General features: G+C 46.5%; 1 protein-coding gene across 1 annotated transcript in view; it reads left to right on the top strand.

The window, feature by feature from the left end:
- The window catches only part of ITGA9 (integrin subunit alpha 9), a 296,740-nt gene that overhangs the window by 210,770 nt on the left and 58,259 nt on the right, over positions 1–27,711 (top strand). The window contains exons 19-20 of the mRNA XM_033132690.1: positions 22,988–23,074; positions 26,347–26,426. Coding sequence (XP_032988581.1) covers positions 22,988–23,074; positions 26,347–26,426 — 167 coding nt within the window. The remainder of the gene's footprint in view (positions 1–22,987; positions 23,075–26,346; positions 26,427–27,711) is intronic.

Below are 27,711 nucleotides of genomic sequence, written 5' to 3'. Positions count from 1 at the left end.
AGTCAGCAGTGGTGGTGTTCCACCGTGATCCCCTCCAATCCCTCCTGCCGTGTTTGCCCCTCCACCTGCACGCACACCCTACGTTGGTTTGCTTTTCACGCCAGCATTTGTGCCTCTTTTTTGGAGTACTGACTTCAGGCTGCTAGAGCTGCTTTCCCTATAATCATGAAAACCAGTGTCCCACCCTGGGCAGCCCTTGACCGATGACTGGTGCAGACGTATGAAAGAGAGCACCCCAGGTCAGGACAGTTATGAGGTGTAACACACTCCAGAGTTCCCCTGTGGGATCAGGCGAGGCCACTGTCTGTGGAATTCGGCCTGAGCTCACATCCTGGCTTGACTTCCTCCCCAACCACTATTCTGCTCCCCCCACTCCCTCACTGGTATTTCTAGAAGTATATTTTTTATGCATCTTTTTGTCTCGAGTCAATCATCTCAGGGTCTGCTTCTGGGTACCCAGACCTAAAACAGGCCCCCTTTTTCATAAGTAGCCTTTATTCATTACAGCAGAAACTTACCAAAGTACTGATCTGACCAATCAGGTATGTTTTGCTGTTTTGTGTGTGTGACCACAATCTTTTCCCTCAGATGACCCTGTCTGGAGTACCTTATCTTTGTAATACAACCTAATATAAATCTACTTTGTAAGTACTTGTCCTGAGTATTTGTTCTGAATGAGGCCCAGTCCAATTCAGTTAAATCTAAAGTTTTTGATTAGTTGGGTCACTGAAATTACAACTTTTTTTTTAATTAACTAATAATAGTTAAAATATTGACATATTAAGCTATTCATATTGCTTTTCTTTTTCGACTTTTTAATAAGATCAGTTCTATTTTAAAAGCTCCAACCTCTACTTGGTCATTGTGTAGCATTCTTTTAACATGTTGCTGGATTCAATTTGCAATATTTTATTTAGTATTGTGGTATCTGTTTTCATAAACAAGAGTTGTCTGTAGTTTTCTTTCTTGTGTGGTCTTTGTCAGGTTGGTGTCAGGCTTTGGCTAGTGTACGCAAAAATAAGCAGGAAGCTTCCATTCTTCCTCTTTACCCTGGAAATACCTGGCATGGTCCCACCAGCAGGCAGCAGCCACTAACCCTTATTTGAGCAGTTATTCATGTGCCAGACACTCTGCTCAGTACTTAACTTTTACTAAATCATTTAACCCTCACAACCACCCAATGAGGTATGACCAGTTATGATCTCAGTTTTCCTGATGAGGAAACCAAGATTTAGCGAGGTTAAGGAAGAGCCACAGTTGCTACGTGCCAGGTTGGGGACTCAGGCGCAGACAGGCTGACTCCAGTCAGTTCTAATGCATCTTCTTTGCATAAAGAGGCTTATTTACATGTCTAATGCGATGTGCTGGCTGCCCACGTGGCTTTGTGTCTGTTACCCTCTGGAGTGCCAGGTGCTTCATGAATTCGATCTTTCTCATTACGTCATGACCAGTTTTTTTGTGCAGGAGGCAATGGGCAAGGAGGCAGGCATTGATGAATTTTCAGAGACAGCTACAATTTGTCTGAACAAGGCTCTCTTCAGTATCCCCAGGATATTGGCACGCAGACCCAGCTCCCAACCAGTTCCTCCGGAGCAGGCTTTCCTGTGGTGCCTGCACGTCTCCACACTGGATCCTGGAAAGCTTGGCAGCAGCCTCACCCTGGGGGCTTCCTCTCTGGAATTAATATGTCCCCAAGTGAACTCAAAAGGAAGATCACACATGAAAGCTTTGTCCTTAAATGGGGTTGGGAAGGTGGGGATAGCACAGTCTTTCCTGTTTTTACATTTACCTGTTGAACATTGGCCCTTTGGAGGAGGAGACACTGGTGATTCTGTCATTGGCGCCATAGGTCTGGAGCTTTTATAGACACCAAGGAAATCAGTAGGTTGTTGAATGATTGATTATATCATGTAACTACTGGAAACCTGTGACCTGTTGTAATTTCCTGGTGTACAGTGTACAGTGGGGAGATGCTGGATTGTGGAGACAGCTGTGATTTCCATGGGATAAAACCCTTATTTTTGTTTTATTTTACTCTAAGTAAGTCAAAGGCAAGTTCTACCGACAAGAGGTTGAATGAATAACCTAGAGCCCCTTGCTGGCATGATGTAGAACTGGGCCTTGGAGAGATAACCACTAATCTATACCCTAGCGGTCTGAAGTACCCCCTCCAAGTACCCAACTTACAAATGGGAAAGTAGACGCTCAGAATGGTGTAAATAGCTTGATCCTGAGTAGGATCACAATGCCATTCATTCATTCATTCATTCATTCAGCAAATATAAATTGTGTGTTTAACTTGTATTAGGCATAGGAGATCCATGAGCAAAACGGACACAGGCCCTGCCCTCAATCTGCTTACAATCCTCAGGGAAATAGATTAACTGAAGGACTCTCCATGAAATTGACGGTGACTGTGGTAAGCGGAACACACTTGGGTGCCATGCGAAATTTCCTTGAGGTGCTGTGGGAGCTTTTCAGGAAGAGCAAAGATACTGGGACAGGAGGGAATGAAGGTGACTGCCCGAGAGGCCAGTGTGGTTAAAATGGAGTGAGGGAGTGACAGGAGAGGCCTGAGACAAGGCTGAAGGACGAGGCAGGGCCAGGTGAAACGGGCCTTGTGGAGGCCCGGGGTAAGGTGTCCACACACACACCACACGGAGGGATGGACGTTGTGTGTGTGTTTTAGTATCCATTTTGTCTTAATGTTGGAGCCTGCAAATACGTTTACAAAATGCAATTAAAATGTTTATGTACTTGATTATTATAAAGCTCTAGTGTAAAATTAAGTCTGGGGAAGAGAGGGCGTACATTTTTCATTTTTCCTTACTTTAGAAAATAAGCCCTTTCCCGCCACCCCCCCCAAAAAAAGCTATCCTCAGTGAAAATAGAAGCTTTTTGATTGAGACCAGAATTGTCATCATTAAAAAAAAAATTCACACATTTGGTCACTGCTGATGGTCATTAGCCAGTTGATCTGAGCTTTGTCCTCGGAGGACAGAAGCTGAGCCTATAAAAGACCTAAAAGGTTACATCTCACAGATGGGACAAGCTCCTGGAAAAGGGACTGGTCTGTTGAAAGTCACAAAGCCAAGTGGCCTGTCAATTTTTTGTTCCTTGTTTTAGAAAACCAAATCTCGGTTCAGAATAATTCCTTCTTTCTTCAGCTTCTCTAAGTGTAGCTCAGTGCAGGGGGGCACCGAGACTCCCAAGTCTCGTTTCCCAGCTCAGGGTTACGATGTGTGTGCCATGAAACGCTCTACCTGCTCTCTGCGTCAGCTTTCAGCCAGCTTCAGCGTGCTGTATTAGTTTTGGCTTTGGGAAATGAGGTTTCTTTTCCTTGGCTGGAAGTATACAGCAACCATTTTATTTCGCTTGCGCCTCATGAATTAATTGGGCAATGAGAGGAAGGAGTATGCATACTGAGCAGCTGGGCTTTTTAAAGGCACAATTCAGCCAGCTTTCTAGTACCTGGCTTGCTCTTTCGGAAAGAAGGAGTGTTATAGCCAGGGCCAGGCCCGATGGGGTATCTTCCTTTTCTGAAGTCATCCATTCGTGCTCTTCTTAATGGGGACTTACAGATGGATGCAGCAGAGAATGAAAAGGCTAACTGATGGTCCACCAGTTTCCATGGGGTGGGCTTGCCATTTGGGGCAGAGTGGAAATGTGGGATGGAAGTAAGTCTAGAGGAAGTTTGGTTTGGTAGAGCAAGAACCCGTGCAGGTTAATTTCTTACACTCTTGTCTCTCTCCTTCCCCCTGCACACATACTGGCCTCCTCCAAAAAGGCCATTTCTCCTTGAGAATCTTTCCTGCTAGCCCTTCAGGCTGTCAGGATGTCTCTTCCCCCATAAGCTCCCTCCAGAAATCTCCCTCTCAGCCTCAGTGGGACTGTTGGGCTTTTAGATTCAGCTTTTTCCCAGTATGCTCTTTTTCGGACGATGTCTTTTCCTGAGATTTACAGACCCCTGGCAAACGGTGCCTGCCATTTTCAAAGTCTGAAGCAAGAATGTGGGTGCAGAGGGTTTCGTGGAGCTGGGTCCTAGGAAGCAGGAAGGAGGGGAGAAAAGCCAGAATGAGGGTGTGTTTTTAGGTCCTGCTGCTGGCTCGTGGACCTTTTGAGAAGCAGGTAGAATAGAAAGAAAGAGTAGCAAAGCTCGCTGACAGGACAGGAGACTGGAGCATTCATTCCTTCACCATCTCCCATTCCTGGTCAGTTGAGAGCTGCCTCTGAAGGAATATTGTCCTGCCCTGGCAAGGGGTGCAGTTAAGTGAGAGTGCCCATGGAACTGTCTGCTATGCCAGGGTGGAAATCAGAGTTCGGCCAGGAGGAAGTGACACAGGACATCTGAGACACATGCTAAATTCATTTCTGACCCCCAACCCCAGCCCAGGCTCCCAGAACCTCAGTGCATCCTGTAAATACTTTCTGCCATTTCAGCAAAAGCACCAGTCAGCTCTTCTCCCAGCCATAATCAGTTTACTGAGATTTTCCATAAGCCCAAAGGGATGACAGTCTGCATTCTAAGAGTAGGTGAGCTGGTAAGACTTTGTGTTCTGGAGGGAGGTAGATGGGTGTTCGAATCTATACCTTGGCTTCCTGATTACTATTCTGTAAATTTTTTTAAAAAAATTTAAATGTGAAAATGTCTGAAAAGTTATGACTGTATGGTGCAGAAACCAAATTTGGAGCTAAACAAATAAACTCCTGACTTTAAGAACGGTAAATGATTGTTTTAATGACAGGTTCCTTCTGTTTACAAAAGGATTGATACTGAAAAATTTTAAAACATCTTAACAGAGGTCAGTGCAATTCAAATAAAAAGTTAACTGTGCTTCAACAATTTATAAATATTTAGTTAAGGAACATTTTACCAAGGAGCTCTTTTCTGTGTAAGTGGGATCTCTGGGAGTAGCTGCACCTCAAGCAGGTGAGGAAAACAATTTCTTTGAAGGAGTTTATGAAACACCTTTCTTGTTTTTATTATGTTTGTGTTTTTCTTATATTCCTTTCTATTTGCAGTCTCAAGTGCTTTGAAGGTTAGGGGACAGTAAATAAAATTGATGGCCATTTTGTATCATCCATCTTCTGAGTTGGAATGTTTTTCTGTGTTCAGAAGGTTGTTCCTCAGCCCCCAGGGGACACAAGTACAAAGTGAAGTGAGGTGACGTCAGGGCTGCTTGCACATTCCACATTCCCCAGGCTCAGTCTTCCCTTCTCTCTGGCAGACAGGCTCGGTCATGCGACCTCACCACTCAGAGCCTAATGAAATGCATGCTACTGTTCTGCAATTATTTTCTTCTTCTCTTTCTCGCTTATCTTTCTCAGTTTTCATCTATGGATATCAGTTCTACCTCTCCTTGGGGTTTAAACCAGAGAGTTGACCTGAGCTTTTTCAAAAGTGAAGTGTGGACAGACCAGAGCTTTGCTTGGCTGGCAGCACGGATTCTGCAAGGGGGGGTGGGGGTGGGCTGGTGATGACATCATCCTGGCTGTTGGCTGGGTGGCGCTTAGATACCTTACGGGTACCCTCGTTGACTCTTCATAGCAAATCTGTATCCATTACTGTAACAAACCTTCCTAACATTTAGTGGCTTCGTTCAACAACCATTGACTATTGCTCATGACTGGAGGAGGAGTTTCTCAGCTCCGGGCCCGGCTCGGCTGCCCTTGGCTGACCTCACGCAGGCATCTGTGATAAGCTGGCAGGTCAGCCGGGGCCCCGCTGTTGTCTGGGACAGAGGTAGCGACCGAGCTGTGTGGTTCCTATCCTCCCGCAGTCTCGCCCAGGCCCGTGTGGCTTCAGCAGGGTCCACGAGTGAATAGAAGCCCCAGGGCCTCTGGAGATGAGGATTGGAACCAGCACAGCACCCCCTCCGCTGCCTTCTGTTGAGCGAGTCATGGATCCCACCCAGGCTCAAGGTGGAAAACTAAAGTCCACCTCACGATGGGAGGTGCTGTAGAGTCAAACTGCAGAGAGGTGTGGATACAGGGGATGGAGAATATACAGGGAGAGAGCATCATCTTCCCTCTTCGTCCTGAATTTGAGACTCCTCTAGGGAGCAAGTGGAGCACACTGTTGTGAGGTTTTGGAAAGTCTGGGGTAAGAATCCAGTGTTTCTAAAGAACACTCTGGATGAAACTTCCATTCCAATACGAGGAGAAGGAAAGGATTCCATCTGACTTGTTCTTGTGATAGAGAAAACCAAGCACAGGGCTGTACTTGCTGTTCTGAATTGATTTTCACAAATATTTCGCACAGAATTGTGCTAAGGATGGGAGGAACACACCCGTGGTGTGATGGGGTCTGTATCAGGCACAGCACGTGTGTCGTCAGGGAGCACTCATGTTCTCCCCGTGGAGAGCACTCATGTTCTCCCCGTGGACTTGGAATGATAGTCTCCATTTTACAGAGGTGAAAATGAGCTCAGAATGATTGTGATTTGCTTCAAGTCACAAAGCCAGTAAGCGGCAGTGCTTAGATTGAAACCCTCCCACATGTGTGATGGCAGAACTTCCTTTTTTACCATCCTGCTTCACAATTAAGGACAAAGCTTGATCCATGACATCAGGGAACTGGCAGTCCTATTAAGAAAGAGATATTGTCACACACACACACACAAAAAATAAAAAATAGAGGACAATAAAATGTTGGAGGATGAGCTCACAAGTGTGCTTCACGTGGGAGGGCATGTGGATCCTGGGAGAGCAGGGTGCTCGCCTGGATGCTGAACAGAATCATTCTGGCTTCAGGGTATCCTCCAACAGGGACTCTGAGGCCTGAATGTTAGAGATGGATTCCTTATTTTGGGGGTGACCATATAATCTATCAAATTTGGACACTTTGGGGATTTAAAGGGAGCATAATTAATAATTAGCTCTCCCAAAAAAACACAAGCATAAATTGGGACTGTCCCAGGCAAATGGAATGCATGATCACCCTATTTGTGGCCAAAATACAAGGAAGGCTTGGTGACTCTGCAGGCTCCCTAAAATGGACAGAGCGGGCGGCAAGCCTCTGGCCTTGGAGCCAGGTGTGGCGGGTCCTATCCTGCCCCCCTCTCCGCTGTCGGACTCTGGGTCTCTGCTTCCTCATCTGCGTAGCAGCCCTAATGGTGCTTCATGTCTTAGTTATCTGTTGTGTAACAAATTACCTCAACGTTAAAACAACAGCAAACATTTATTATCCCTCACAGTGTGTGGGAATTTGGGTGGTTCTACCTCAGGCTTGCTCATGAGACTGCAGGCAGGATGTTGGCTAGGGCTGCAGTTGTCTGAAGGGGCTTGACTGGTGCTGGAGGATCTGCTTCCGAGATGGCTTCTCACATGGCAAGAAAGTTGTTGTTGTTGGTGGTGGTGGTGGTGGTGGTGGCGGCGGCGGCGGCGATGGTGGTAGTGGTGGTGGTTGGCAGGAGGCCTCAGGTCTTCTCCACATGGACCTCTCCACCAGGTTTCTTGAGTGTCCTTACAACATGGCAGCTGACTTCCCCCACAGTGAACTAGCCAAGAAAGCAAGAACTAGGCAGAAGCTCACCTATTTATTTCTCTCAGAAGTCACACAGCATCACTTCTGCCACAGTCTGTTCTTCAGAAGTGAGTCAGTAAATCTGGTCCACCCTCAAGTGTGGGGGTGGAATTAGGGCCCCCCTTTTGAAGGGAGGAATGTCAAATAATTTGTGGCCGTATTTGAAAGGCAATGTACCTACTCGGGATGGATGTTACAGACTTATAAGTTAGGTACTGTGTGTAACGTCCCAAATCCTGATGGACAAGGACAGGGTTTGATGCCGGGTAATGAACACCTCTGCCAGACATGGATGACCAAATCACCTTTACAGCTGAGGGCCTGAGGAAATTAGGTCAGCTCTGAGGCTTCTTCAGGTCATTCCTCTACAGGGTCCAGGTGGCCAGAGGACTCCCCCTTGGTTTGGCTTGGACTTTCCTGCATGTCCTCCTGAAGCCCTAGGATGAGCACTCCAACCAGGGGAACTGGGCGTCAGAACCGTAGCACACCTGCTAGGTTTTTAAGGATTTTTGTTTAATTTGCTTCTCAGAACACGGGCTGATAGGTATTTGTATTTTTTTTATTTATATCATATTTGATTGCATTTTTTGTGGCAAGCAATCAAAAACTCAACCCAAATTGTCTAGGGGGAAAAGAGAATTTATTACAATATTTTGCAGACTGAACAACCCTAGGATTGGCTTTGACCACCGCTTGTTTTGGGGCCTCAGAAAGTTGTCCCAGTGTCTCTCTCTCCATCTGTCAGCTTCTCTTTCTTGTTTTGGCTCCATTCTTAGACAGGCTGTCCCCTCAGAATGGCAAAATGGCTGCCAGGCCATGGTGAAAGGGTAATCTCATTTCACAAAAGTCCTAGCAAAAGTTTCATTGTGTCTCATTGGTCTAATCAGCTTAAACCTGGGTCTCATGTCCCACCTCTTAGGGGTGTGAGAGTCAAGTGGAATACCACCTATGGGCTAAGAGTAGAGAGTGGATGGTTTCCCAGAGGGAATTTGTGGTGGGTCATCAGAAAGCTGATGGATGTGCATGGCAGGAAAGACATATCTGATACAGCAGTGTTAGCCGCATTTATCAGTGCAGAAATTGGGCTCAGAGCAGGCAAGCAACTTGGCCAAAGTCTCACAGCTGACAGGAGTGGAGGATCCTAATCCTGCTGCTTTACTCATGGTGGTGAAGGAAGAGGTTCTCTCTACCCCAGCCCTGACTCCTGAGTGCTCTGTGGCCATCTTACGTGTCCATTTAAAACTCTAGGACATGACCAATGGCTCTAGAAGTGACTGGGTTAAAACACTGTTGGCTGGAGATATTGATGTGGGACGATGGCCTGCTGACGGGAAGCGACAGAATTTCTAGTTAGGAAAACCCCTCTCAGAAACTCCTGAAAGAACTTGGCCCACTGGACAACACAAACAAGTGGGAGCTTTTGTTGTCTTGAAGTTCATGTGACTTTTCCTTTCACCTGTAAGTGCTGCTTAATTGTAGGATTTAAACACAGAATTCTTTTCCCACGTGTTATTTTTCAGCAGTTAAAAATGCATCTGCTGAAGAGAGGCAGAGTGGGTGCTCATGACAGAGAGGCCTCCCTCCTCTACAGCCCCTCTTCTAGAAGGTTCCAGCTGAAGGGACAGCCTTTCATCTCCAAATACAGAGGAGGCCACTGGGTTGAGCCACAGATGGAGGCGGGAGGAGGACCTCAAATTAAGAAGACAAGAAAAAAGCTTGCTCCCCAAATAAGCAGAAAGCCTGAGCTGTAAAACCGAGAGTGTTGGCCCTGGGGTACAGGGGCGCTTCCACACTCCCTCGTGAGGTCATTGGAACAGGGCAGGAAATCTGAACCTCATGCCAAGGAAAACTCTCTTTGCTCTTTATAAAAAGACTGTTGAGCTCTCTTCAAGAGGGAGCCGCTAGTTGGGACTCACGGATAGGCCCATTGACTGCCAGCAAGGAGTTTTCTGGCCATTCCTGAAGGCCTGGGGCCACTCCACTTGCGGTCACACTTCCGTTTCTATCTGGGCTCAGGACAAGCCGTGGATTCTTCAGGCGGATGAGACACCATTTGACTTTTTTTTTAATTTCTGGTTGGGAAACCCCACACAGACCAGAGTGTGTTTCATGGCTTTAAATGCTACCTGGGAAATGTTTCCTTCCTCGGAAGAAACAGCACCTGGGGACATGGGCCTCACTCTGCAGCCTGCTCAGTGCCGCTGTGTCTGAGGCAGGATGTCCATCATCCGGATGGTCACTGGGATGCAGCCTGGGGTAGAGGAAATGCACGGGCAATGGGGCCAAACTGACAGGGGTTTGAATCCCACTTCAGCCACTTAATAGCTGTGCACATTTTGGCAAGTTACCTGACTTCTCTGGGCCTCATTTTCCTCTTCTGTAAAGTGGGGTTTATAAGACCTACCTCAGGATTAAGTAAGATGGCACTCCAAGGGCCAGACACGAGAAGGCTCTCTGTAGATGTTTGTCCATTCCCTCCTCCCCCTTCACTTCCCTTACCACAGCACCATTGTAAAATTCATTTTCTAGCTCCAGTTTTTAGAGGGGAAGTTGGAGACAACCTGGAACAAAGTGCCATCTGGGTGTCACAGTGACAGTGGGTGGCCTGTGAAAGGTTTCCATCCTTCAGCACAGGGCCCTGCAGACTTCCCAGCGTCCCTGGAAGGGGCCACTCAGGTGTCTACTGGCTCAGCAGACCACGTCCACTCTCTCGCGAGACAGTCCTTCATTGTGGGTCCTGCCTGGGACCAGAGTCCTAAGCATCTAGGTCAGGGCTACTCTCGGTATGGTCTGACACCAGCGTCCACCTCACCTGGGACCTGATGAGAAAGGCCTATTCAGGGGCTCCTTCCCAGACCTGCCGAACTAGAAACTCAGGGAGTGAGTCCCAGCCGTGTGCATTTGAACACTACTCCGGGTGACCCTGATGCACTGTAAAGCTTGGGAACCGCGGTGCTCTAGGCAGGTTATCGCAGAGCAAAGGAAAGACAACCTCCTATGCACCGTGCACCCTGAGGGCGCCTTTGCCTCCTGGCATCTGGGAGGCAGTGTGGGCTCTGGGTTTAGATCGCTGGACTCAAGTTCTAGCTCTACTGTGTAGCTGCTGTGTGACTTTGGACATGTTCTTTCATCCTCCCTGGGCCTGCGTACCCTCACCTGCAAAGGGCACGATCTAATACCTCACAGAGTTGTTGACAAGCATAAATCGGTTCATCCTAACAAAGTGCTTAGAGCAGTGCCGGTCCTGTGGCTGAAGTTCAGTCCACACTAGCTCTGTCATCTTAGTTTCCAGAAAGCCCAGCCAGGTCGAGGGTCTGACTCTGGGGGTGACTTTGAACAGTCTAAGGATTTGCCAGCAGCTGTGGGTGGCAGAGCAAAGACATACCTGGAAAGTCCCTCTATAAAGCCCAATAGCTACAACCCCCACCCCCATGGCAGCAGCCAACACAGTAACTTGTTAAACCCTTTTAGCAAGGTTGTGGCATGGAAATGACTGTCTGTCTGTATCACACCGCTTGGTAAGTGACAGAACTAAGATTCGAATCCAAGTCAGTTTGAAAAAAATCATCATGCAATCACAAGTTGAGACGTTTCCAGGTTCTCGGTTTCTTCCCCTGGGAAGCTCTGTAAAGAGGAGAGTGGCTTTCACCTGCTGTTCAGGGCCTCTGCCTGGAACCTGGTGTGGATAGTGTGGGTGGCAGCTAGTGCGGACCAAGAGGAAATGCTTAGGAATGATAATTAAATGAGTCCATGTTGAAGAGGCACTTAAGTGGAATAAAATCAATATGGAAGCCATGTAAGTCAGCACACCCATGTCAGCTGCATCCTTAATGTTTGGTGGCTGGAATTCTTTGTTTTGCAAGATCCTGGTTTGCTCCGACTGACAGTCCCAGGGAAGCTGCTCTGCCCTGCATCACGCATTCGCAAGGACGAGGGACTTCCATTTGCTCCTACCTAAAATGCTCATGCTGACGTTAAGTTGGCATGGGCCTACCTGAGGCACGGAGAGAGGAGGGAAGCTGGATGTTTCTCTGATGGTCTCTTTCCCACTCTCTCAGTCTGAGTTCCCTAGAATAAAATCCTGAGACGAGACATCATGTAAACGTAATTTACTAGGAACCGTTCCCAGTAGAAACCACTAGGGGAATGGGGAAGGAGGCCAAGTAAAGGGGTGACGTCAAAGTTATCAGCAGGGAGAGAGAAGTGGGTATTTTTGGCACGATCCAAAGTATAGGTCACACTTCAGAGTGTCCCAGTCAGGGACCAGGGAGCTTGGCTACGGGTTCCACCAAGGAGGTGTGAATTCCCAAGCTCTTCCATCTCTCCACCTTCATAGGCAAAGAGGGGTCCAGCAGCCCGAGGGCCCTTCTCCAACAAAAGACGCAGGTGCATGGCTGGGAGTCAGTGTGCATGGCCATACATGGTGAACACATCCCGGGGACCTGGTGGAGTGCCACCAGTGTGTGTGCCCATCCTTCCCATGCCCTGCTGTGAGGGAAATGGCATGTGGTCAGTCTAGCCAATGGAAGCAGAACTACAAAACAATGTGGAGGGGGTAGGGGGAAGGACAGAAAAAGGGAAGGGGATTAAGAAGCCCAAATTCCAGTTATAAGTAAGTCACGGGGATGCAATGTATAGCATAGGGAATAGAGTCAATAACATTGTAGAAAGAAAAAGAAACATGGAAAGCAGTACAAGTGAAAACATTTTCAAAGGAGAACAAAGAATGAGCAAAACTGCCCTGTGGGGAGAAACACCTAGAAAATGACAGATGGAGACACAGAAAGTGCTGACCAATCGACTGCTTCTGCAAGACTGGGGCATGGGAAGTAATAAATCGGTCAGTCCATTCATCTCTCCCCCACAACCAAGCCAGCAGCTGACACAATCGTAAGTCTAGTATATTCCAACAAGTTCAGAACAAACATACTGAGGCTCAGGCAATCTTATGACCCTGCAGCTTTTTTTTTTAAAGAACCACGACAAAAATCATAAATTTTTCACAAACAACTCTAGCAAGACTGAACTTAAAATCTAGCCATTGAAACAACAAAAAAGTAACCCTGTTCTCTCTGTGCGTGTAAGTCATTTTTAAACAGCTGAGCCACTAACTGAAAATGTTGAAACCAAATATAGAGAAAACCAAGTATAATCCTAGAACACAAAGCCCGTCTCCCCACATTGTTCTTGAAAATACCAAAAGGACACATACCTTTAGTATGTAGTTACAGTAGCGGTCCTTCTTAATTGAGTGCTGTGAAATGGACTTGCAGTAATTCTGTCTGTGTATTGATAGTCCAGGTTCTTGGCATCAGGCCTGCCCTTGCTGTATGCACCATCACAACATCCTAAGAAGCAGCCTGTGTCCTCTTGCCTGTCCTCCTATGGTCCTTTCCTAATGCTGAGCCCTCATTGGTATATGTTTCTCTGTTAGGTCAGCTGCCAAGGCCATTACTCTACGTCTGCCGTTTAGCAGACACTTGTGAACCTCCATGCCTGGCACGTGGGATGAGTCCTGTAAGATCTGTTGAATAAATTAGTAACAGAGCACAAGCCTTACACTCAACCTTTGAGTCTGCTGGATACTCTTCTGCAAAGAGGACCCTCGGCTAGCTCTTGCCGTTTTATGAGTGGTATTTTTTGGTTATTGTCATTTGTAATAGCTTGTGACCTATGTGTTCAAATGATGAACTAAAATTTCCCACTGTGGTCAGCACTGGTATGACTCCGGTAGGTCATTCTGTCCAGTTTTGGATTCCATCATTTAAAGATTTGTTAGCTAATTTAAAGGAAAGGTGGAGCAATGGTAATAATAATGAGTTGTAAAAATGGGGCTCCTGGGGGTGAGGTTGGCAGGAAGCTAAGCTTCTCTTGTAGGGAGATCGGTTTCCGCCCTGTGAGCACGCCTCGCCCAAGCATCCATCACAGAGGAGTCTTTCCTCAAACAGCTTGGTCCTGCTCCTGCCTCCCAGGCTGGGAGTGCCCCCTTGAAGGCTGTATTATAAAGGCATGTGGCCTAATGAAGGACATCGAGGCTGCTCAATAAATAATTATTAACCGAGGGAATGAACAAAGGAATGTAAGACATAACAGAAAACATACGTGTCTCATACATAAGTATTCTATGGAAGCTGTTTCCCATTTGAGGCAAAATAAGAAACACTTGTTGAACGAATGGATGCGCTTCCTCCTGGACAGCAGGAGGGAACACCCGTGCTGCAGCTGGCCTTGCTCTCTAGAAATCATCTCTCTGTGTCACTGCCCCAGGGCCACAGTGGGCAGGGCACAATCTGCAGGCGCCATCTGACGACTCATAGGCAGGAAACGCCATAATGACAGGTATTCTCAGCCGAGTGAGAACCCCAGGAAAGCACTTGTCATACACTCTGGGTCTCAATATCTTCACCGCCAAAATAGCAGTGTTAGTCCCAGCCCTTGGGCCAGTGCTTCAAAGACTGATACAGAACACTTGCCTCAGATGATTCAAAATCCAGATTTCCTGACCCCGCGTCTGCTCTAAAGAACCCCACTCGAGCGTGGGGCATGCAGCCTGCATCTTTAACAATTATTTTAAGGTAGCCCAACGATGAAAGCTTTCTCACCTTGGAACCACCCAGGGAGTTTTGAGTTTTCAGCAAATGGCTGCCCATGCTGTTTGCTTTGATTCAGTGGGTCCACAGTGGGGCTGCCATCTGGATCCTTTTTTTTTTTTTTTTTTTTTTTACAAAACTTTCCCCGTAGTCATCAGTCTTTCTAGCACCATTATAGAAATTGGAGAGAAGAGCCCCCTCTGGTGGTCCCCAGCCTCTTGTCAGGGTGCAGGGCTTGGTGAGAGAAGCATGGGCTAGATTTCAGCCTCTCTCCCTTGCAACCAGGTCTCTCGTGCAGTCAACAGTCTGAACAGCTGTGCGTGGTATCTGGCTCCCAGGGATTCCAGTGCTCATGCCCAGTTAGGACTTGGTGAAAGGTGTTGGTTGTTAATAACCTTTGAAAGCTTCTGAGCAAAAATGAACAAAGTACAGCAGGTCCTTGAATAACATCATGTCATTAAATGTTTCATTATAACGTTGGTGAGATGTTGTAGGAACTTTTGTTTATGTCAATTAGCCTATGGCAAAATTGGTTTCACGATACGTCATTTCGCTTTAAGTCACAGTACCTATCGACAGTGTTAAGTGAGGACTTATTGTAGTGAATCAAGATTCATCTGGGCAGCTTATAGAACAGATTGTGGAACAGCGGAAAGAAGGGAAGAACTTCCACCAAGAGGCTGTTTTGCGCTGGTCTAGGTGGGAGGAGATTGGAGCTGACTTGTTGTGGCAGCAAGGAAAGAGAAAGGAGGGAGAGAACATCCTAAAAGAGGACGCCAATTCTTTAAGGAGAGTCCTGAGATGTGTCCAGAAGTAGCAAAGTGGATGTGCCAACCAGAGTCAAGAGATTAGAAGCCGCTGCCCCCTGAGATGGCTCCTCGAGCCCACAGCATGCTAAATGGAGACACGCTTCAGGGGTGCTGGACTGGGGAGGCGTCCTCTCTCAGGCCCATCTCTATCTGCGGCCAGGAGAAGTTCTTCAATAGCTGTCTCCAGCCTCTGTTCTCAGTCCACAGCTTTGCAACCCCTATTGCTTGTGGAGAGGGGAGAGGTTAGAGAGAGGTTGCCCTCTCATATTCCCTCCACCCACCTTGGAGACCACCTGAGACAGTTCCTCTGCAGGCTGAGGCCTCCTGCATCTCTCTGCCTGGGGGCCTTCTTGGCTATAGGAGCGTGCTGCATTCAAACACCGAGGGGGCTGGAAACACGGGGTAGTCAGTATTCCCGTAACAGCTCCCAACCACAGAGCGGCAGGTGTTGAAGGATAGATGCCCACCTTTCTCCCCAGTTGATGGCACACTTCCCCACTCCTTCACAGAGGGCCCTGACGTCACCTCCCAGACAAACTACTTGCACCCCAATCCTTGTCCCAGAGACTGCCCAGATAAGGGTCATGTGAATGAGTGGGTGTCCAGCTCCAGGGAAGCATGTCCACACCCAGACACTAGCCTTCAGTAGCATCAGCAGTGGGCATGTTTTTCTGGAGAGCAGAGAGCATGAGGACGGTGGTCTCCATAGATGGACATCATGTTTCCTGTGGGATAGGCTCAGTGATATCGACAGTGCTTCTCAAACAGTCGTGTTCATCGAGGTCACCTGGGGATCTTGTCAAAATACAGATTCTGATTCAGCAGGTCTGGGGTGGGACCTGAGAATCTGCATTTCTACAAGCTCCCAAGTGGTCCTCCTGCTGCTGATCCAAGGACCACACTTGGAGTCGCAAGGCCCCTCACAGCAAGATTCTTCACAAGTGAGTTTTGAGTGGGCAGGAGTGTAAGTGGGTTGGTAGTGGAATGGAACTCTTCACTGAAGTACATTTCTTAGACAAGATTCCTGGCCGGGACTAATAAGTATCCCTCAAACACTTGACTCCTACACAACCTTTTCATCCAAACACCACTCATAAATTGTTTTTATGCCATGATGTTAAATTCTTTCCTATCATTTCAGGAGAGGTCCCCACCCTATTTTTTTTTTTTTTCAGTCAAGCCCGTAGGGCAAAGGAAAAGAGTGATAGAAAACCAAAATAATTTGATTTGTGAGATGGAATCTGACTTTGAATTCTTAGTTTGTTGATCAAGAATTTGCAGGCTCTGGGAAATCTTTTTTCTTTCTTTCTTTCTTTTTTTTAAATCTAAGAATAGAAACCATTTTTTTAAAAAAAATCTAAGAGTAAGTGAGTTGCTTCTATTTAACAGGAGGAAAAACTTCCTGGATGAACATCAAATACTGAATCGTTGGGATGCATGGCTACTGATCTTTACTTTGGGTTCTTCACATAGGGCATGGTTGATTTATTTTTATTTATTTGTTTGTTTAGATTCTCAAGTTCATCTTCCTATGGTCCCAAAGGGGGCAATTACCAGCACTTAGCAAAGTGTTTTTATTTGTCTTCACTCTCGGGAAATATAAAGATTAGCTCTAAACAGGGTTGATGAAATGCACCAAGAAGGGGCCTATTACTGGAATAAGACAGTTTATCCAAGTCATTTCCAATTTGTATTGGTTTTGAAAATGTAAGATATTTATTTACCTCAAAGCACTTTTTTCCTAAGGGTCAAGAGGCCTGTTTGGGAACCACTTGAATCAGATCATTGCGCCCCAGTGCCACGGCTGAGCTCCCCCTGCCCGGATTGGTACTGCATTGTTCAAACTGCACTCTCCCCAGTCTGATACTTAGCTATGAAAGCAAAAATTCTCCTCCACAGCTGTGTGGTTTAGCTCTCCCCAACATTTGTTCTCACTATGCCTCCTGCTTGCTTCACTTTTTCAAACCCAGAATAGTCTTGAGCCTTTGCTTCCAAATGGGGATTTTGATGAAATGTAAGAAAGGAACCTGCTTTGTAGCCCTCTCTTTGCCCGGCTTCCCCAAATCCCCCCACATTTATGGTAATCACCTCTGGTTCCCTCTGACCATTCAGTTGCCAGCTCTTAACCAGCAGAAGGTCTGTAACCACGGCCACTGCCTTGCCAGGCCATCAGCCTGACTTGGCATCTATGCTAGAGTCATCCTATGTTCCAGGCTCCTTAAAGGCTACTTTTGGTTCATAGGGTCTGTGCTCCCCACCTTTCAGTCTCAGTTTCTGGGGATTCTTTGGGGGAAGGCGGGAAGGGGACCTTGTAGTTCCTTGTTTGGTGTTCTCCATCTTGAACCCCACTGGGACCCATTCTTATATTTCTAGCTAGGAAACTCTGGGCAAGTGACACAACTTCTTTGTGTTCCACTTTCCTCTTTATAAAATGGGCATAAAAAGAGAAGCTACCACAGAGGAGCTTCCTGGCATGTAGTCAGCCGTTCCTGAGTAGAGGCCACCTGTGTACTCCATCTTTGTAAGCTGATGAGCTTTGGCAGGCGAGCAAAAGTTATGACTTCATTGTACAGGTGAGAAAATGGAGGCTGGACAGATAGTGGAAAGGACAGTTAATTTGCCTGATGACACAGAGCTGTTGCATATGGGAGCCAATAATCAAAGTTGGGACACTAATGCCAAAGCTTGTGCACTTTCCATGCTGCACGCTCATGTGCTTTTCTTCATGGGTAGGAATTTCACGAGCCCTGTCCCAAAGGATTCCCCTGTGGGAATAGGACTGTTTTTGCTGGTGAGGCTCAGGCTGACTCATCATTGAATGGGGCCAATAAAGTATTTCCTATGAATAAACTCTTTCAATTAACTCACTGGCCCAGGTGATTGGGAACCCCTGCTCACCTCTGTCTCCTCCGTTGATTAGGGTACTGGGGACTAAATGCTTCCAAAATTCACCTGAATTCTATATTAACTCCCTTGACATGGATGTCTCTCTGACCAGCTCCCAGGGGTCACCTGGCATGCCTGGAGAAGGAAGAGGGTCTTAGCCATACACCAGACTGCCAGCCTGGCAGCCAGCTATGGAGACATCAGGGTCATCTTCAGTTTGCCAACCCCTGTGGGAAGTGGAAAATGGGAAGTCAGATTTCAAACTCACCCTGGCGCTGAGCATAAGCCCTTTACCAGACGTTGCTGCTCCCCAAAGAGCACTGTGTTGGTGGTCAAATAAAGCACCGCTCCACAGTGAAGTCAAATGCTGAGCGATTGAGAGGAAGACGCCCAAAGGCCACAGAGGCTTACTAACCTCCTTATCTGATTCTTCCTGCCAACCACCGCATGTTACAAATAGGGCTGGAGCTTGGCTCCATTGGCCAAGCTCCCGGGGCCGGGACAGCCGAGGTATGTCTGGAAAAGGGAGGGACTTTGCCAAGGCAAGCATCGCCCATGCCAGACAGACCAGCAAATGAGCTGCTTCTTATAGTCCCTTCATCTGAATCCGTGATGAGCCAAGGCCCGTTAATGTAATAAGTGCAAACTCAGGGGCTACCAAGGGCCAGGCTCGGTGCCAGGCACTGAGAATCTAGAGGTGAACATGTACAAACCAAGCTTTTCATTATTGTGTTCTAAAAAATGTTAATTGATGTTTTCCTGATCCTGCGAGTAAAATGTGCTGGTAAAAAAAAAAAAAAAATTGAGAAAATTTTAGTTAAATCACTTATAATCGCCAGGGAGAAACCCTGATAGCATTTTATGGTATTGGATATCCTTGCTAGCCAAGAAAAAGTGGGACTGGGAAAAAAGCCAGAAGATGCGAATCTTCTTACAATAGGGTCCAAAATTTCATAATCAAAACAAAATTTTTAAGTTTTGATTGGGACTCTACTTGAAAAATGAAACTGAAAATTATGAACGTAAGTTTATATCATCCTCCATTGAACAGCTTTTATAACATCGTGATTATAATTGTCGCGGATATTTTAGACCCGAGGCAAGAACTTACTTGCTTTATTGGCATCTTTAAAATAACAGTGCATTAATTTCTGAAACAAAAGAAGGTATTGAGTGCTGGATAGGCAGCTTTTGGAGGTGAATGTTGCTTCTACATCATAAAGGAACATTCTTTGCTTCATATTTTACCTGTTTTTTAGAGCTCAATCACACACACACACACACACACGTCATCTTTACAATGGCATATTTTTCCCAAGGGCTCTCTTTTTCTTCTTCTTCTTCTCCTCTTTTTTTTATTTAAATTCTTCTTCTAAAGCAGCTTAAAGTGTTATCACCCAGGGAACATTCTGACTTCTTCAACAGTGAACTGACCTAACGCTGCCACATCCAGATTTATCCATGGCTTTCAGTGGTGGAAGCAGTTTTCCAATATTACTTTCATTGATTTCATGAAAGCCTGCGTCTTTTGCAGAAAGGTTTTAATTTTATTCTGTAGTAGATTTGTATGTGTATGAACTGGATGATTAGATGTCCACACTGCCTGGCAACCAGGGACTACGGATAGACAGTTTGTTCACTGGTCCGCAGTCCCAGAGGGCTAAGAGCTGATGACCCTAAGTTTTGCAACAATGCTAAAGTCCAGTTGTCCAAGCTGAAGCCGGTGTAAGCGATGACTGCACATGGAAGGAACCAGAGCCACGGAGAAACCTGGTCCCTGGAATGGCTCTCATATACTTTCTGGCGGGTACCAAGTGCCTGGCAGAGGTAATAAACAACCCCCAAAAGAGCACTGTCCATCCACTGGTGTTGCCTGAAGCAGGACAGCTGAGTTTAGCCACATCTCTCCAGAATCCATTTTTCAAAGCTTCTCTGGGTCCTTCTGTGCCTACAGGGTACCTGCCCGACTACCAAGGGGGTCCATCCCGACTCTGGTATTTTAGGGAATACCCTGGGCATGCTCAGAAACCAGAACAAAGTGGGTGGAGATGCTGCTTTGAGGTCAGGTGCTTTCCTGATGGAGAGCTGTGCAGATGTTACAAACTGCTGTTAGGAAAGTTTTCTCTTGGCTAGTATGGATTTAAACAAGATTTATTAGCATTTGAGTGTCCCCCTTCTGTTGCCTCTTCCCACCTGGGAGCAAATGCCCGCACTTTGCAGTGGTTTTAAGTGCCCAGAACCTTGTCTATAAAGAGAATTGTCTGAGGTCAGCGTCACCAGACCCGTGCAAGTGACTTATTGGGGAATGCTCTTGGGAGAAGAGGAGGGAAGGGACCAGGATGGGGCAGAGGAAAGAGTCAAACAGGGCAGTGCTCTCATCTGGAGTCTGCTGAGCCTAATCCTGTGGGGGCTCAGGAACAGGACTTTCACAACAGAGTTGGTCTCACCTTGTGGCAAAGGGATATCCTTTTACACCTGTCAATCATAGGCTGCAGAGTGTTTGTGGGGGAGGGTCTCGTAACCTCCCAGACAACAAAGCACCTCCCGTCCAGCTGGGGCTGTTGAACCCTCCTCGTAAAGGGGTTCTGGGTGGAGTACCTACACAGCCCACACGGGGAGCCACAGTGTTTGCCAGGACCCAGGCTCTGAGAGTCTACCCCAAAACTGTAGTGGGACAGCAGGGAATAGAATTAAAAAATCTTATGGTCATTATGGTCATGCAGCTGAAATAGCCACAGGAGGGCGGTACTGGTGCTGACAGGTGGCAGAAGGGTGATCTGTGACATCTCTTCTTGTAGCAACGTCCATAAGCATATGAGTCAGGACCCAGATGCTGAGCTCTGTCATTCCTAGAGATGTCTTTGCTTTTCACTTTTTTTGCTTATCTCCACCAAGATGCACCCAGAATTTTGTCATTTCTATCAGACTAAGCAGGATGGAAGAGAACCCTGGAATAATACAGTCAATGCTGGTTTAAATGTTATTTGCTCGCATTTTGGAATTAACAAAATTAAGGCCATTCAGCATCTCATGAATAATCAACAGTGGTCTTAGCCAAAGCTAGGTAAAGTAAGGTCCCGTCAAGTTCCAGAGTAAATTTTTGAAGCCACAGTCATTCCTTCACTTACATGCAAAAACTGAAGAAGTCTTTGGGGCAGTAAATCTTTACTTCAAGAACAGATAGGCCTTTGACTTAAGTTGAAAACCTCCCCCCTGGCTTGAAAGGGATTTCCAGTGAGTCATTGAGCTTTACAAAAGGAGTTCAGAACTGGCTTGAATAATCATGTAATTTATATATACGCATGTATACTGGGATGCTCTTGAGAGAAATGACACCTGGATGACAGACATGAACCAGGACTGTCCCATGTCCCAGGGAAACCGAGAGCTAAGGTCACCCTAGGCTTGGGCTCACTGCCTCTGAGGCCCACAGGCTGATTAGCGAGGATTTAGAGGAGCTTCCACTTGGGTCAATTGTGGGCATTGCTTCTGTGGGAGGAATATGAAGAAGAGGACCGTGATAAGAGGCCACCCACAATGCATCATTAGGACCAGTCTTTGGGACATGCAGGTCTTGGGACAGCATTTAAGAAATTATTCTTCAGTTTTCCTTATTGAAATTGCCAGCAGGGGAAGAAAAGAAAACTTATAATCACTGAGATCAGTTATCTCTAAGATTGAATGCTGCCAGATAAACTAGAGTTTCCTTTTATATTTCTGTAGTTCCCATCTTTCTTTCATTCCATTGTATTTGGGGGGTGGTGTTGCTGTTTTCTAAGTTGTATTGATATTTAACAAACAGACCAAAGTACACAAATCATTAAGAGCCCATGGCTCTTTGAATTTTCAGTGATCACACCCAAGAATGTTCCCAGCACCCAAAAAATCCCTTTCACTTCCTGCTTCCCCAATTACTATCTTGACTTCTAATCCCATGGAGTAGTTATTTATCTTTTGTCATTTCTACTTTTTGTGTGTTTGACAATGTTCATGATGTATTACGATAGTATTATATGTATATAAATTATGACTAAATAGGTATATTGTGGTAACTGCTCATATTTTTTACCCTAATTGGACACACGATTAAAACATTTTATTCCACCTGCCTAAAGGACTAGAACTGTTGGTCTGAACTGAGGTATGTTTCTTAGAAATTGGAGGAGAGAGCACAGACAGCATTTCAGAGCCAGAATCCATACCAGTTGGTTCCTTTTGGCTGCCATTGTATTGTTGGCTGTGCTCATTCCCTCTAGAAATTTAGGACTGTGGAATGGGGAAGGAGACATGTTTTAGAGTCAGCCAAGAATGACCTTGGGGAAGTCACATGGCCTCATTGAATTTCAGTGTCCTGGCTTCCGGACACTCAGCAAGTACTTGTTCTGTTCTTTGCTTCCTCCTTCTCCCAAATCTGCAAACACACTGTCTCCCTTTGGACGTCTTGATTTGCTTCTGTGTCTTGGAGAGGCTCTGTGGGTTATGAAGAGCCTCCTGGCTTTCCTTTGACCTTGGTTGTAAGACATGTATCTGGGTGGAAAGACAGCAGCTCCCAGTACCCCTCTCCTGGTTCTTTCATGCCGCTGAATGTGGAGTCCATCCCAGGCCAGCTACACTGGAAGACCTCTCCTGGCCCCTTCCCCCCACCCCTGTCCTGGGGAGGCTTGCAGGGGAGCAGCTCAGCCCTCACCACTTCAGGCTGGAGAAAAAAATCCCTGTTTTCTTGGTGTGATTTTCTTAGGGTTTGACTTTCCTAAACTAGCAAGATTTGGAGAGGCAGGATTAGGGTGTGCGGTGAGCAGAAAGGGGTCAGAGAGACGCCTTCATTGCCTTTCATCCAAACCTTAGGAGGCATCCAGCTCACATGTGGCCCAGCCCAGTTCACCAGGGGAGCAGGTCACCGGGGTTCCGAGCCAAAATATTAGTTAAGAGTGAAGAGTGGGTTTCTCCTCTGCACCTGTCTTCCCAGGAAACCCATGGGAAAGGTGGGCAGCCAGAGGAAGACTGGGGCCCATCCTGGTCAGAGGCTCCTCATCCCAGCACAGCCAAGAACGGCTGTTGTCTGAGAACTGCCCTAAAGAAGGACCGTGTCAGCTGAAGTCTCAATTTGTCTCCGAGGCCCCTTCCACACATCTGTCTTTGTGCAGCCAGCCCATCTGTTGGTGTTTTTTGTCTTGCAGGAGGAAATGGGCATTTCCTGTGAACTGCTGGAATCAGACTTCCTCAAATGCAGTGTGGGATTTCCATTCATGAGGTCGAAGTCGAAGGTAAGGGGCAGAGACGGGGCCCTTCCTTGGCAGCGGCCCCCCGCCTTCCCACCAGCCTCCTCCCCCTGAGGTTTCCTCATGCAGCAGCGGGGGTGGCCAGCAAAGCCGTGCCTGGGCATGGCCTTGCCCCTGTCCAGGGCGCTCTACTCCGAGGATATTCCAGAGGGGGCCAGGGCCATGTGTTCTTCCTCTTTGGTCCATATGACACACCCAAATGTGAGAGACCCGCCACGGCCTTCACACTTTAGCAAGCAGCATCTGCTGGGCCTTCCTGAAATTTGTTTTTCTGGGCCATTCCACGCTTGGAGTTCCTGAGACAAAAATAAGATTATGTGATGTATCTGCGCTAGTTCCTGCAGTTCTGACTCCCCTCGGTAGTCACAATTTGCTTAAGAGACTTCTTAAAATTCTTGAAACCTAAATAATTGTATTGCACTTTATTTTTTTTTTTTAAGTAAAACAAAGGACAGTCACTCTGATATTTATAAGGAGCCAAATTTTCTAATCTCAGACAATCACATAGCGCAGCATATTCCGACATTCATGGAACATTCTGTATGTCCTGTCATGAGGAGATGCAAAGATACGTAGAAGATGCGGTTTTTGGTGGCAAAACTAGAATCAAAAGTCTGCCTTTTGAAATGGAAGCTATTTTCCCTGCTATGATTTGAAGGAAATTTCATATTCCTTTGCTACTTTTTTTTTCTCCTAAAATAAGGGAAAGCTTAATCTTTCTCTCCTGCCTATGTCATAGGATTGGATTGTTTTCATCTCTAAGACTTTTTGGTCCTAATACATTATAGCCGTTTTGTAAGCCAATTGTGAGACTGTTCTGGTGAGAAAGAAGATGTGCTCATTTCTTAGTAAATCGCTTGAACCCATCAGCCTCCTTGAAATATACCTGCTTCAAAGTACTGTGACATGTACATCCATAATTCCCGAGCCTTTTCCTGGCCGTTTCTCAGCTGCCCACATTCACCCCAGAAGAAGGGGAACCTCAAGAGGTGGCTGCCTTTAGAAAGGGAATTACAAGAGCTGGTAGAATATAGGCCACATCTTGTTAGACTCCAGGTAGGGTGAGGCGGAAGGAGGAAGCCCCTGAACCTTGGCCATCATCGCCTACGGTAACATACATGGCACCTCCACGCACAAATTTAATTGAAATCTACTGAGCAACAGAAAATAGACTTAATTGAAAAAATTTAACCGTTGCCAGGTCATTATAAAATTCAGTCTACATTTCAAACAAACCTAAGGTCCATCTTGCTAGTTTTAGTCTAAGGATTATTGTAGAAGGAAAGTCTATACCACTGTCATAAGAGGATCCAGGATCACTTGCCGGAAAGAGAAGGTAGTCATAAAAATGAATACGATGAAAACAAAGCAATGGTGAAATGTGGGACATTAAATTTTGTCAAAATTCATTAACTCTCAACATAGTCATAGAACTGACAGAAGTGTGAATGTTAGAATGCTGAATTCCCCCCCTCCCCCCCCCCGCCCCCGGTAATGCCACTGCCTTCCTCCCACATACAGAGTTAAAACCTATAGCAAGACTAAACCTGGAGGCAGAGGATCTGAGCGTCAGTTCCTTGGAGAAAGCCTGAGAAGTGATCTGGCAGGGGCGGGGCTCCCTCTATGTGCAGCCCAGCTTGCCCTCCCCTGTCCCTCAGATCCTGTGGGTCACCAGGCTACAGGCCACCTGCTGAGCCTCACGACCACACTATGGGCTTTCTCTGGTTGGCCATCTGTTTCTCTCTCATGACCAGCCTGCCCCGTTTCTGACCTTCTGCTCTCCCAGGCCTCCATCTCTGGTTTTGTTTTCTCACCCAAATCTTTTGCTTTTCGCCTCACCTTGATCTTTAGTGTGTTTAATTCAGCTCTTCTGCCAGTTCTGACTTTTTGCTGGGATAAGACTCTTGACCTTCCCTTCCCATGTGTCTTCCAGCTCTGCTTCCTGTCCTGTTTCCATGCCCCACCCTCACTGTAAGCTGACATGTCCCACGGCGACAGAAAGGCTTGTCTAGAAAGGGATGTCCAGTGGCCACTGTGGATGATGGTCCAGTGTAATGGTCCAATTTTCATTCCTATCAGATAGCATTCAGTTTGGTATCGTCCACTGTTGCAAACTTAGACCATAGCCTAGAATTAGTCATAAAGCAAGCCAAATATTTAGATATTAAATAAGCCATAGATTTCAGAGCTTGATGGAATTTAAGAATCATTTTGTCCACCCTTTTCTTTTCATTGAAATGCAAAGAAATGAAGTGTCTTGGTAAAGATCATATAGTCAGTTTGTGGTAGAGCCTGGTTCTGTCACCCCCTACCCGAAGGTTCCTCCCATATTCGCACACATATATACTGGGGGTGCCAAAAAAATGTATACACATGTCTTGTATTCATCTTTTTTTATCGGTATATATTGAGTATTACGATTTTAATACAGTTTTTTCCTTTCTTAAATTATGTATACATTTTTTGGCACCCCCAGTATATAGTGAAAGCCATTTGCTTTGGGCAGGGTTCCCCACATCACAGGATGGTCACCACTGGGGACACCTGAGATGATTTTAGGTGATTTATGGAAACAGCACTAAACAACATTGAGTCCAACAGTGAGAAAGTTGTTACCTTTTCAACACTCGTTCAGTCCTAACCACATGTAGGAGAAGATCTCCAATCGTGCTAGCACATGTTTAACACCTCCCTTTGTCTTGTTCATCTCCCTTTTACTGAAATAAAGTAGACCTTAACCCAGAGCCTTCAGCAGGCAACAAAAGTCAACAATACTTTGTTTTCATTGTGCTTATTTTTATGATTACCATCTTTTTATGGCAAGTGATCCTGGATTCCCATCTGGGATAGTGACATAAATTTTCTTTTTAAAATAGTCTTTAAACAAAGAGTGAGGCAATAAAAATATGAAGTAAACATCACAGGTTATGTGTTATGCAGATGTGGCAAAAAAAAAAAAAATTGGGAAGATGGTGCGTATGAGTGAAACTTAGCAAGTCCTGGTTTCAGAGACAAACATATCACTTTCTAAAGAGAACCTCAGTTGCTGGAAAGGACTCTTGCGAGGGTGTGGTCCAGGTCTGGTGTTATTGTTAAAGCTGTACGTCTGTCCTGATGATCAGGAAGATATGCATAAAAAAAAATAAAGCTTGTCATGCAAATGACTTCTTAGAGGTCACATACCGCTGGAGGATTTTAGCTAACACCGTTTAGCTTGGAATGCCTGCTGATGCACATGTCACGTTGTTTTTTTCTAGTATGAATTCAGTGTGATCTTTGATACAAGCCACCTGTCAGGGGAAGAGGAGGTTCTTAGCTTCATCGTTACTGCTCAGAGGTAAAGGGGATTTAAACTTTTTTTTCAAAGACAAAATATTGATGGGAGCAGACAGGACATGCCCTGGTCCTGCTTTGATGATGCCCAGGATGCTGAGGAGGAAGAAACGGTTATTCAGCGATAAAGGCCCAAAGCACTGGGTGGACTCGGGTCTCCCGGGGATGGTGCTGGTCTTGTTCTGCTTGCACAGCCACCCTGTCCCCCTTTCCCTGTCCTTCGAGGACATCTAGGACAGTCCCGTGCCTCCCCAGGTCCCTCTAGGGTACTGCAAAGTCCTATGGTCACTTCAAGTCCCAAAGCAAGTTCACAAATCCATAAAGTGTCCTGTCCCATGAAATAATCAAAACTTGATATGAAGGCTTCCTCGCATGGCCAGGGCAAGGCTACAGGAGGAAAGCCTGCCTCGTGGGCGTGATCTTGCTTTCCTCCAACTGCGCTTCTCCTGGCCCTGCCCCCTTTTCCTGAGAGTAGTGCCAGAGCCCTGCAATCTCACAACGAGGGTGGTCAAATGGAAGAGGTCTAACTTACCAGGTACTGTTGAACACTCACTGGACTGTGCAGGTGTTCAGAGCTGACTCTTTCCCTTTGGGAAAGGGAAAACCTTTTCCAACCTCAGCCTCTAGACAGTCAGAGATACCTTCAGCTTCTACTGCTGAGACTGTGCCCTCTGGGACAGGACGAAGGGGACCCCACACTGGCTCTCCCATAGAGATCCCACTTGGCGATCTTTGCCCAGTCTCTGGAAATGCAGGTGACTTTTGTGCCGTCACCTCTCTTTCACTCAGCCATCAGAGGGAAGCCAAGCATTCCCCTAACATTTCCTGGGCAGGAATCAGACGGTTTGATCAAGGTCCCCTGACGCTTGACTTAAAAGGCAGACACCTCCTCCCCATCACCAACAGTCGTCTCTAAAAACCACCTTCAGAAATCCTTTCTCCATTCCTGTTATATCCTTGCCAGTATATCTTGGATTTTTACCACCAGACGTAGTGCTTTCCTCTGGATTTTGGCATCTCTTATGCCTCAGCCAAAGTTTTCATCTTAACATCCTGTCATCCTTACCCCGAGGAGTTCTTGCATTTTTCACAAAAACACCAGTTACACAAAAGTTAGACTGAGATCCTTCGCAAGCCCTGCATCGCTCAGTGTCTCCCACAGCCCGTTCTTGCTTCTCACTGATGGCTTAGCCCTCAGTGTGTCAGTCTCCATCTTTAGTTGCTGAGCATTTGGGGAGCCCAGGCCAGACCTCAACAAGTTTAACTCAGCAGTGGACAGCAGCAGTGTC

The sequence above is a fragment of the Rhinolophus ferrumequinum genome, chromosome 17 (genome assembly GCF_004115265.2).
Source record: "Rhinolophus ferrumequinum isolate MPI-CBG mRhiFer1 chromosome 17, mRhiFer1_v1.p, whole genome shotgun sequence".
NCBI classification, from domain to species: Eukaryota; Metazoa; Chordata; class Mammalia; order Chiroptera; family Rhinolophidae; genus Rhinolophus; species Rhinolophus ferrumequinum.
Note: the sequence above shows the minus strand (reverse complement) of the source record. Positions and strands in the feature narration are given on the sequence as shown.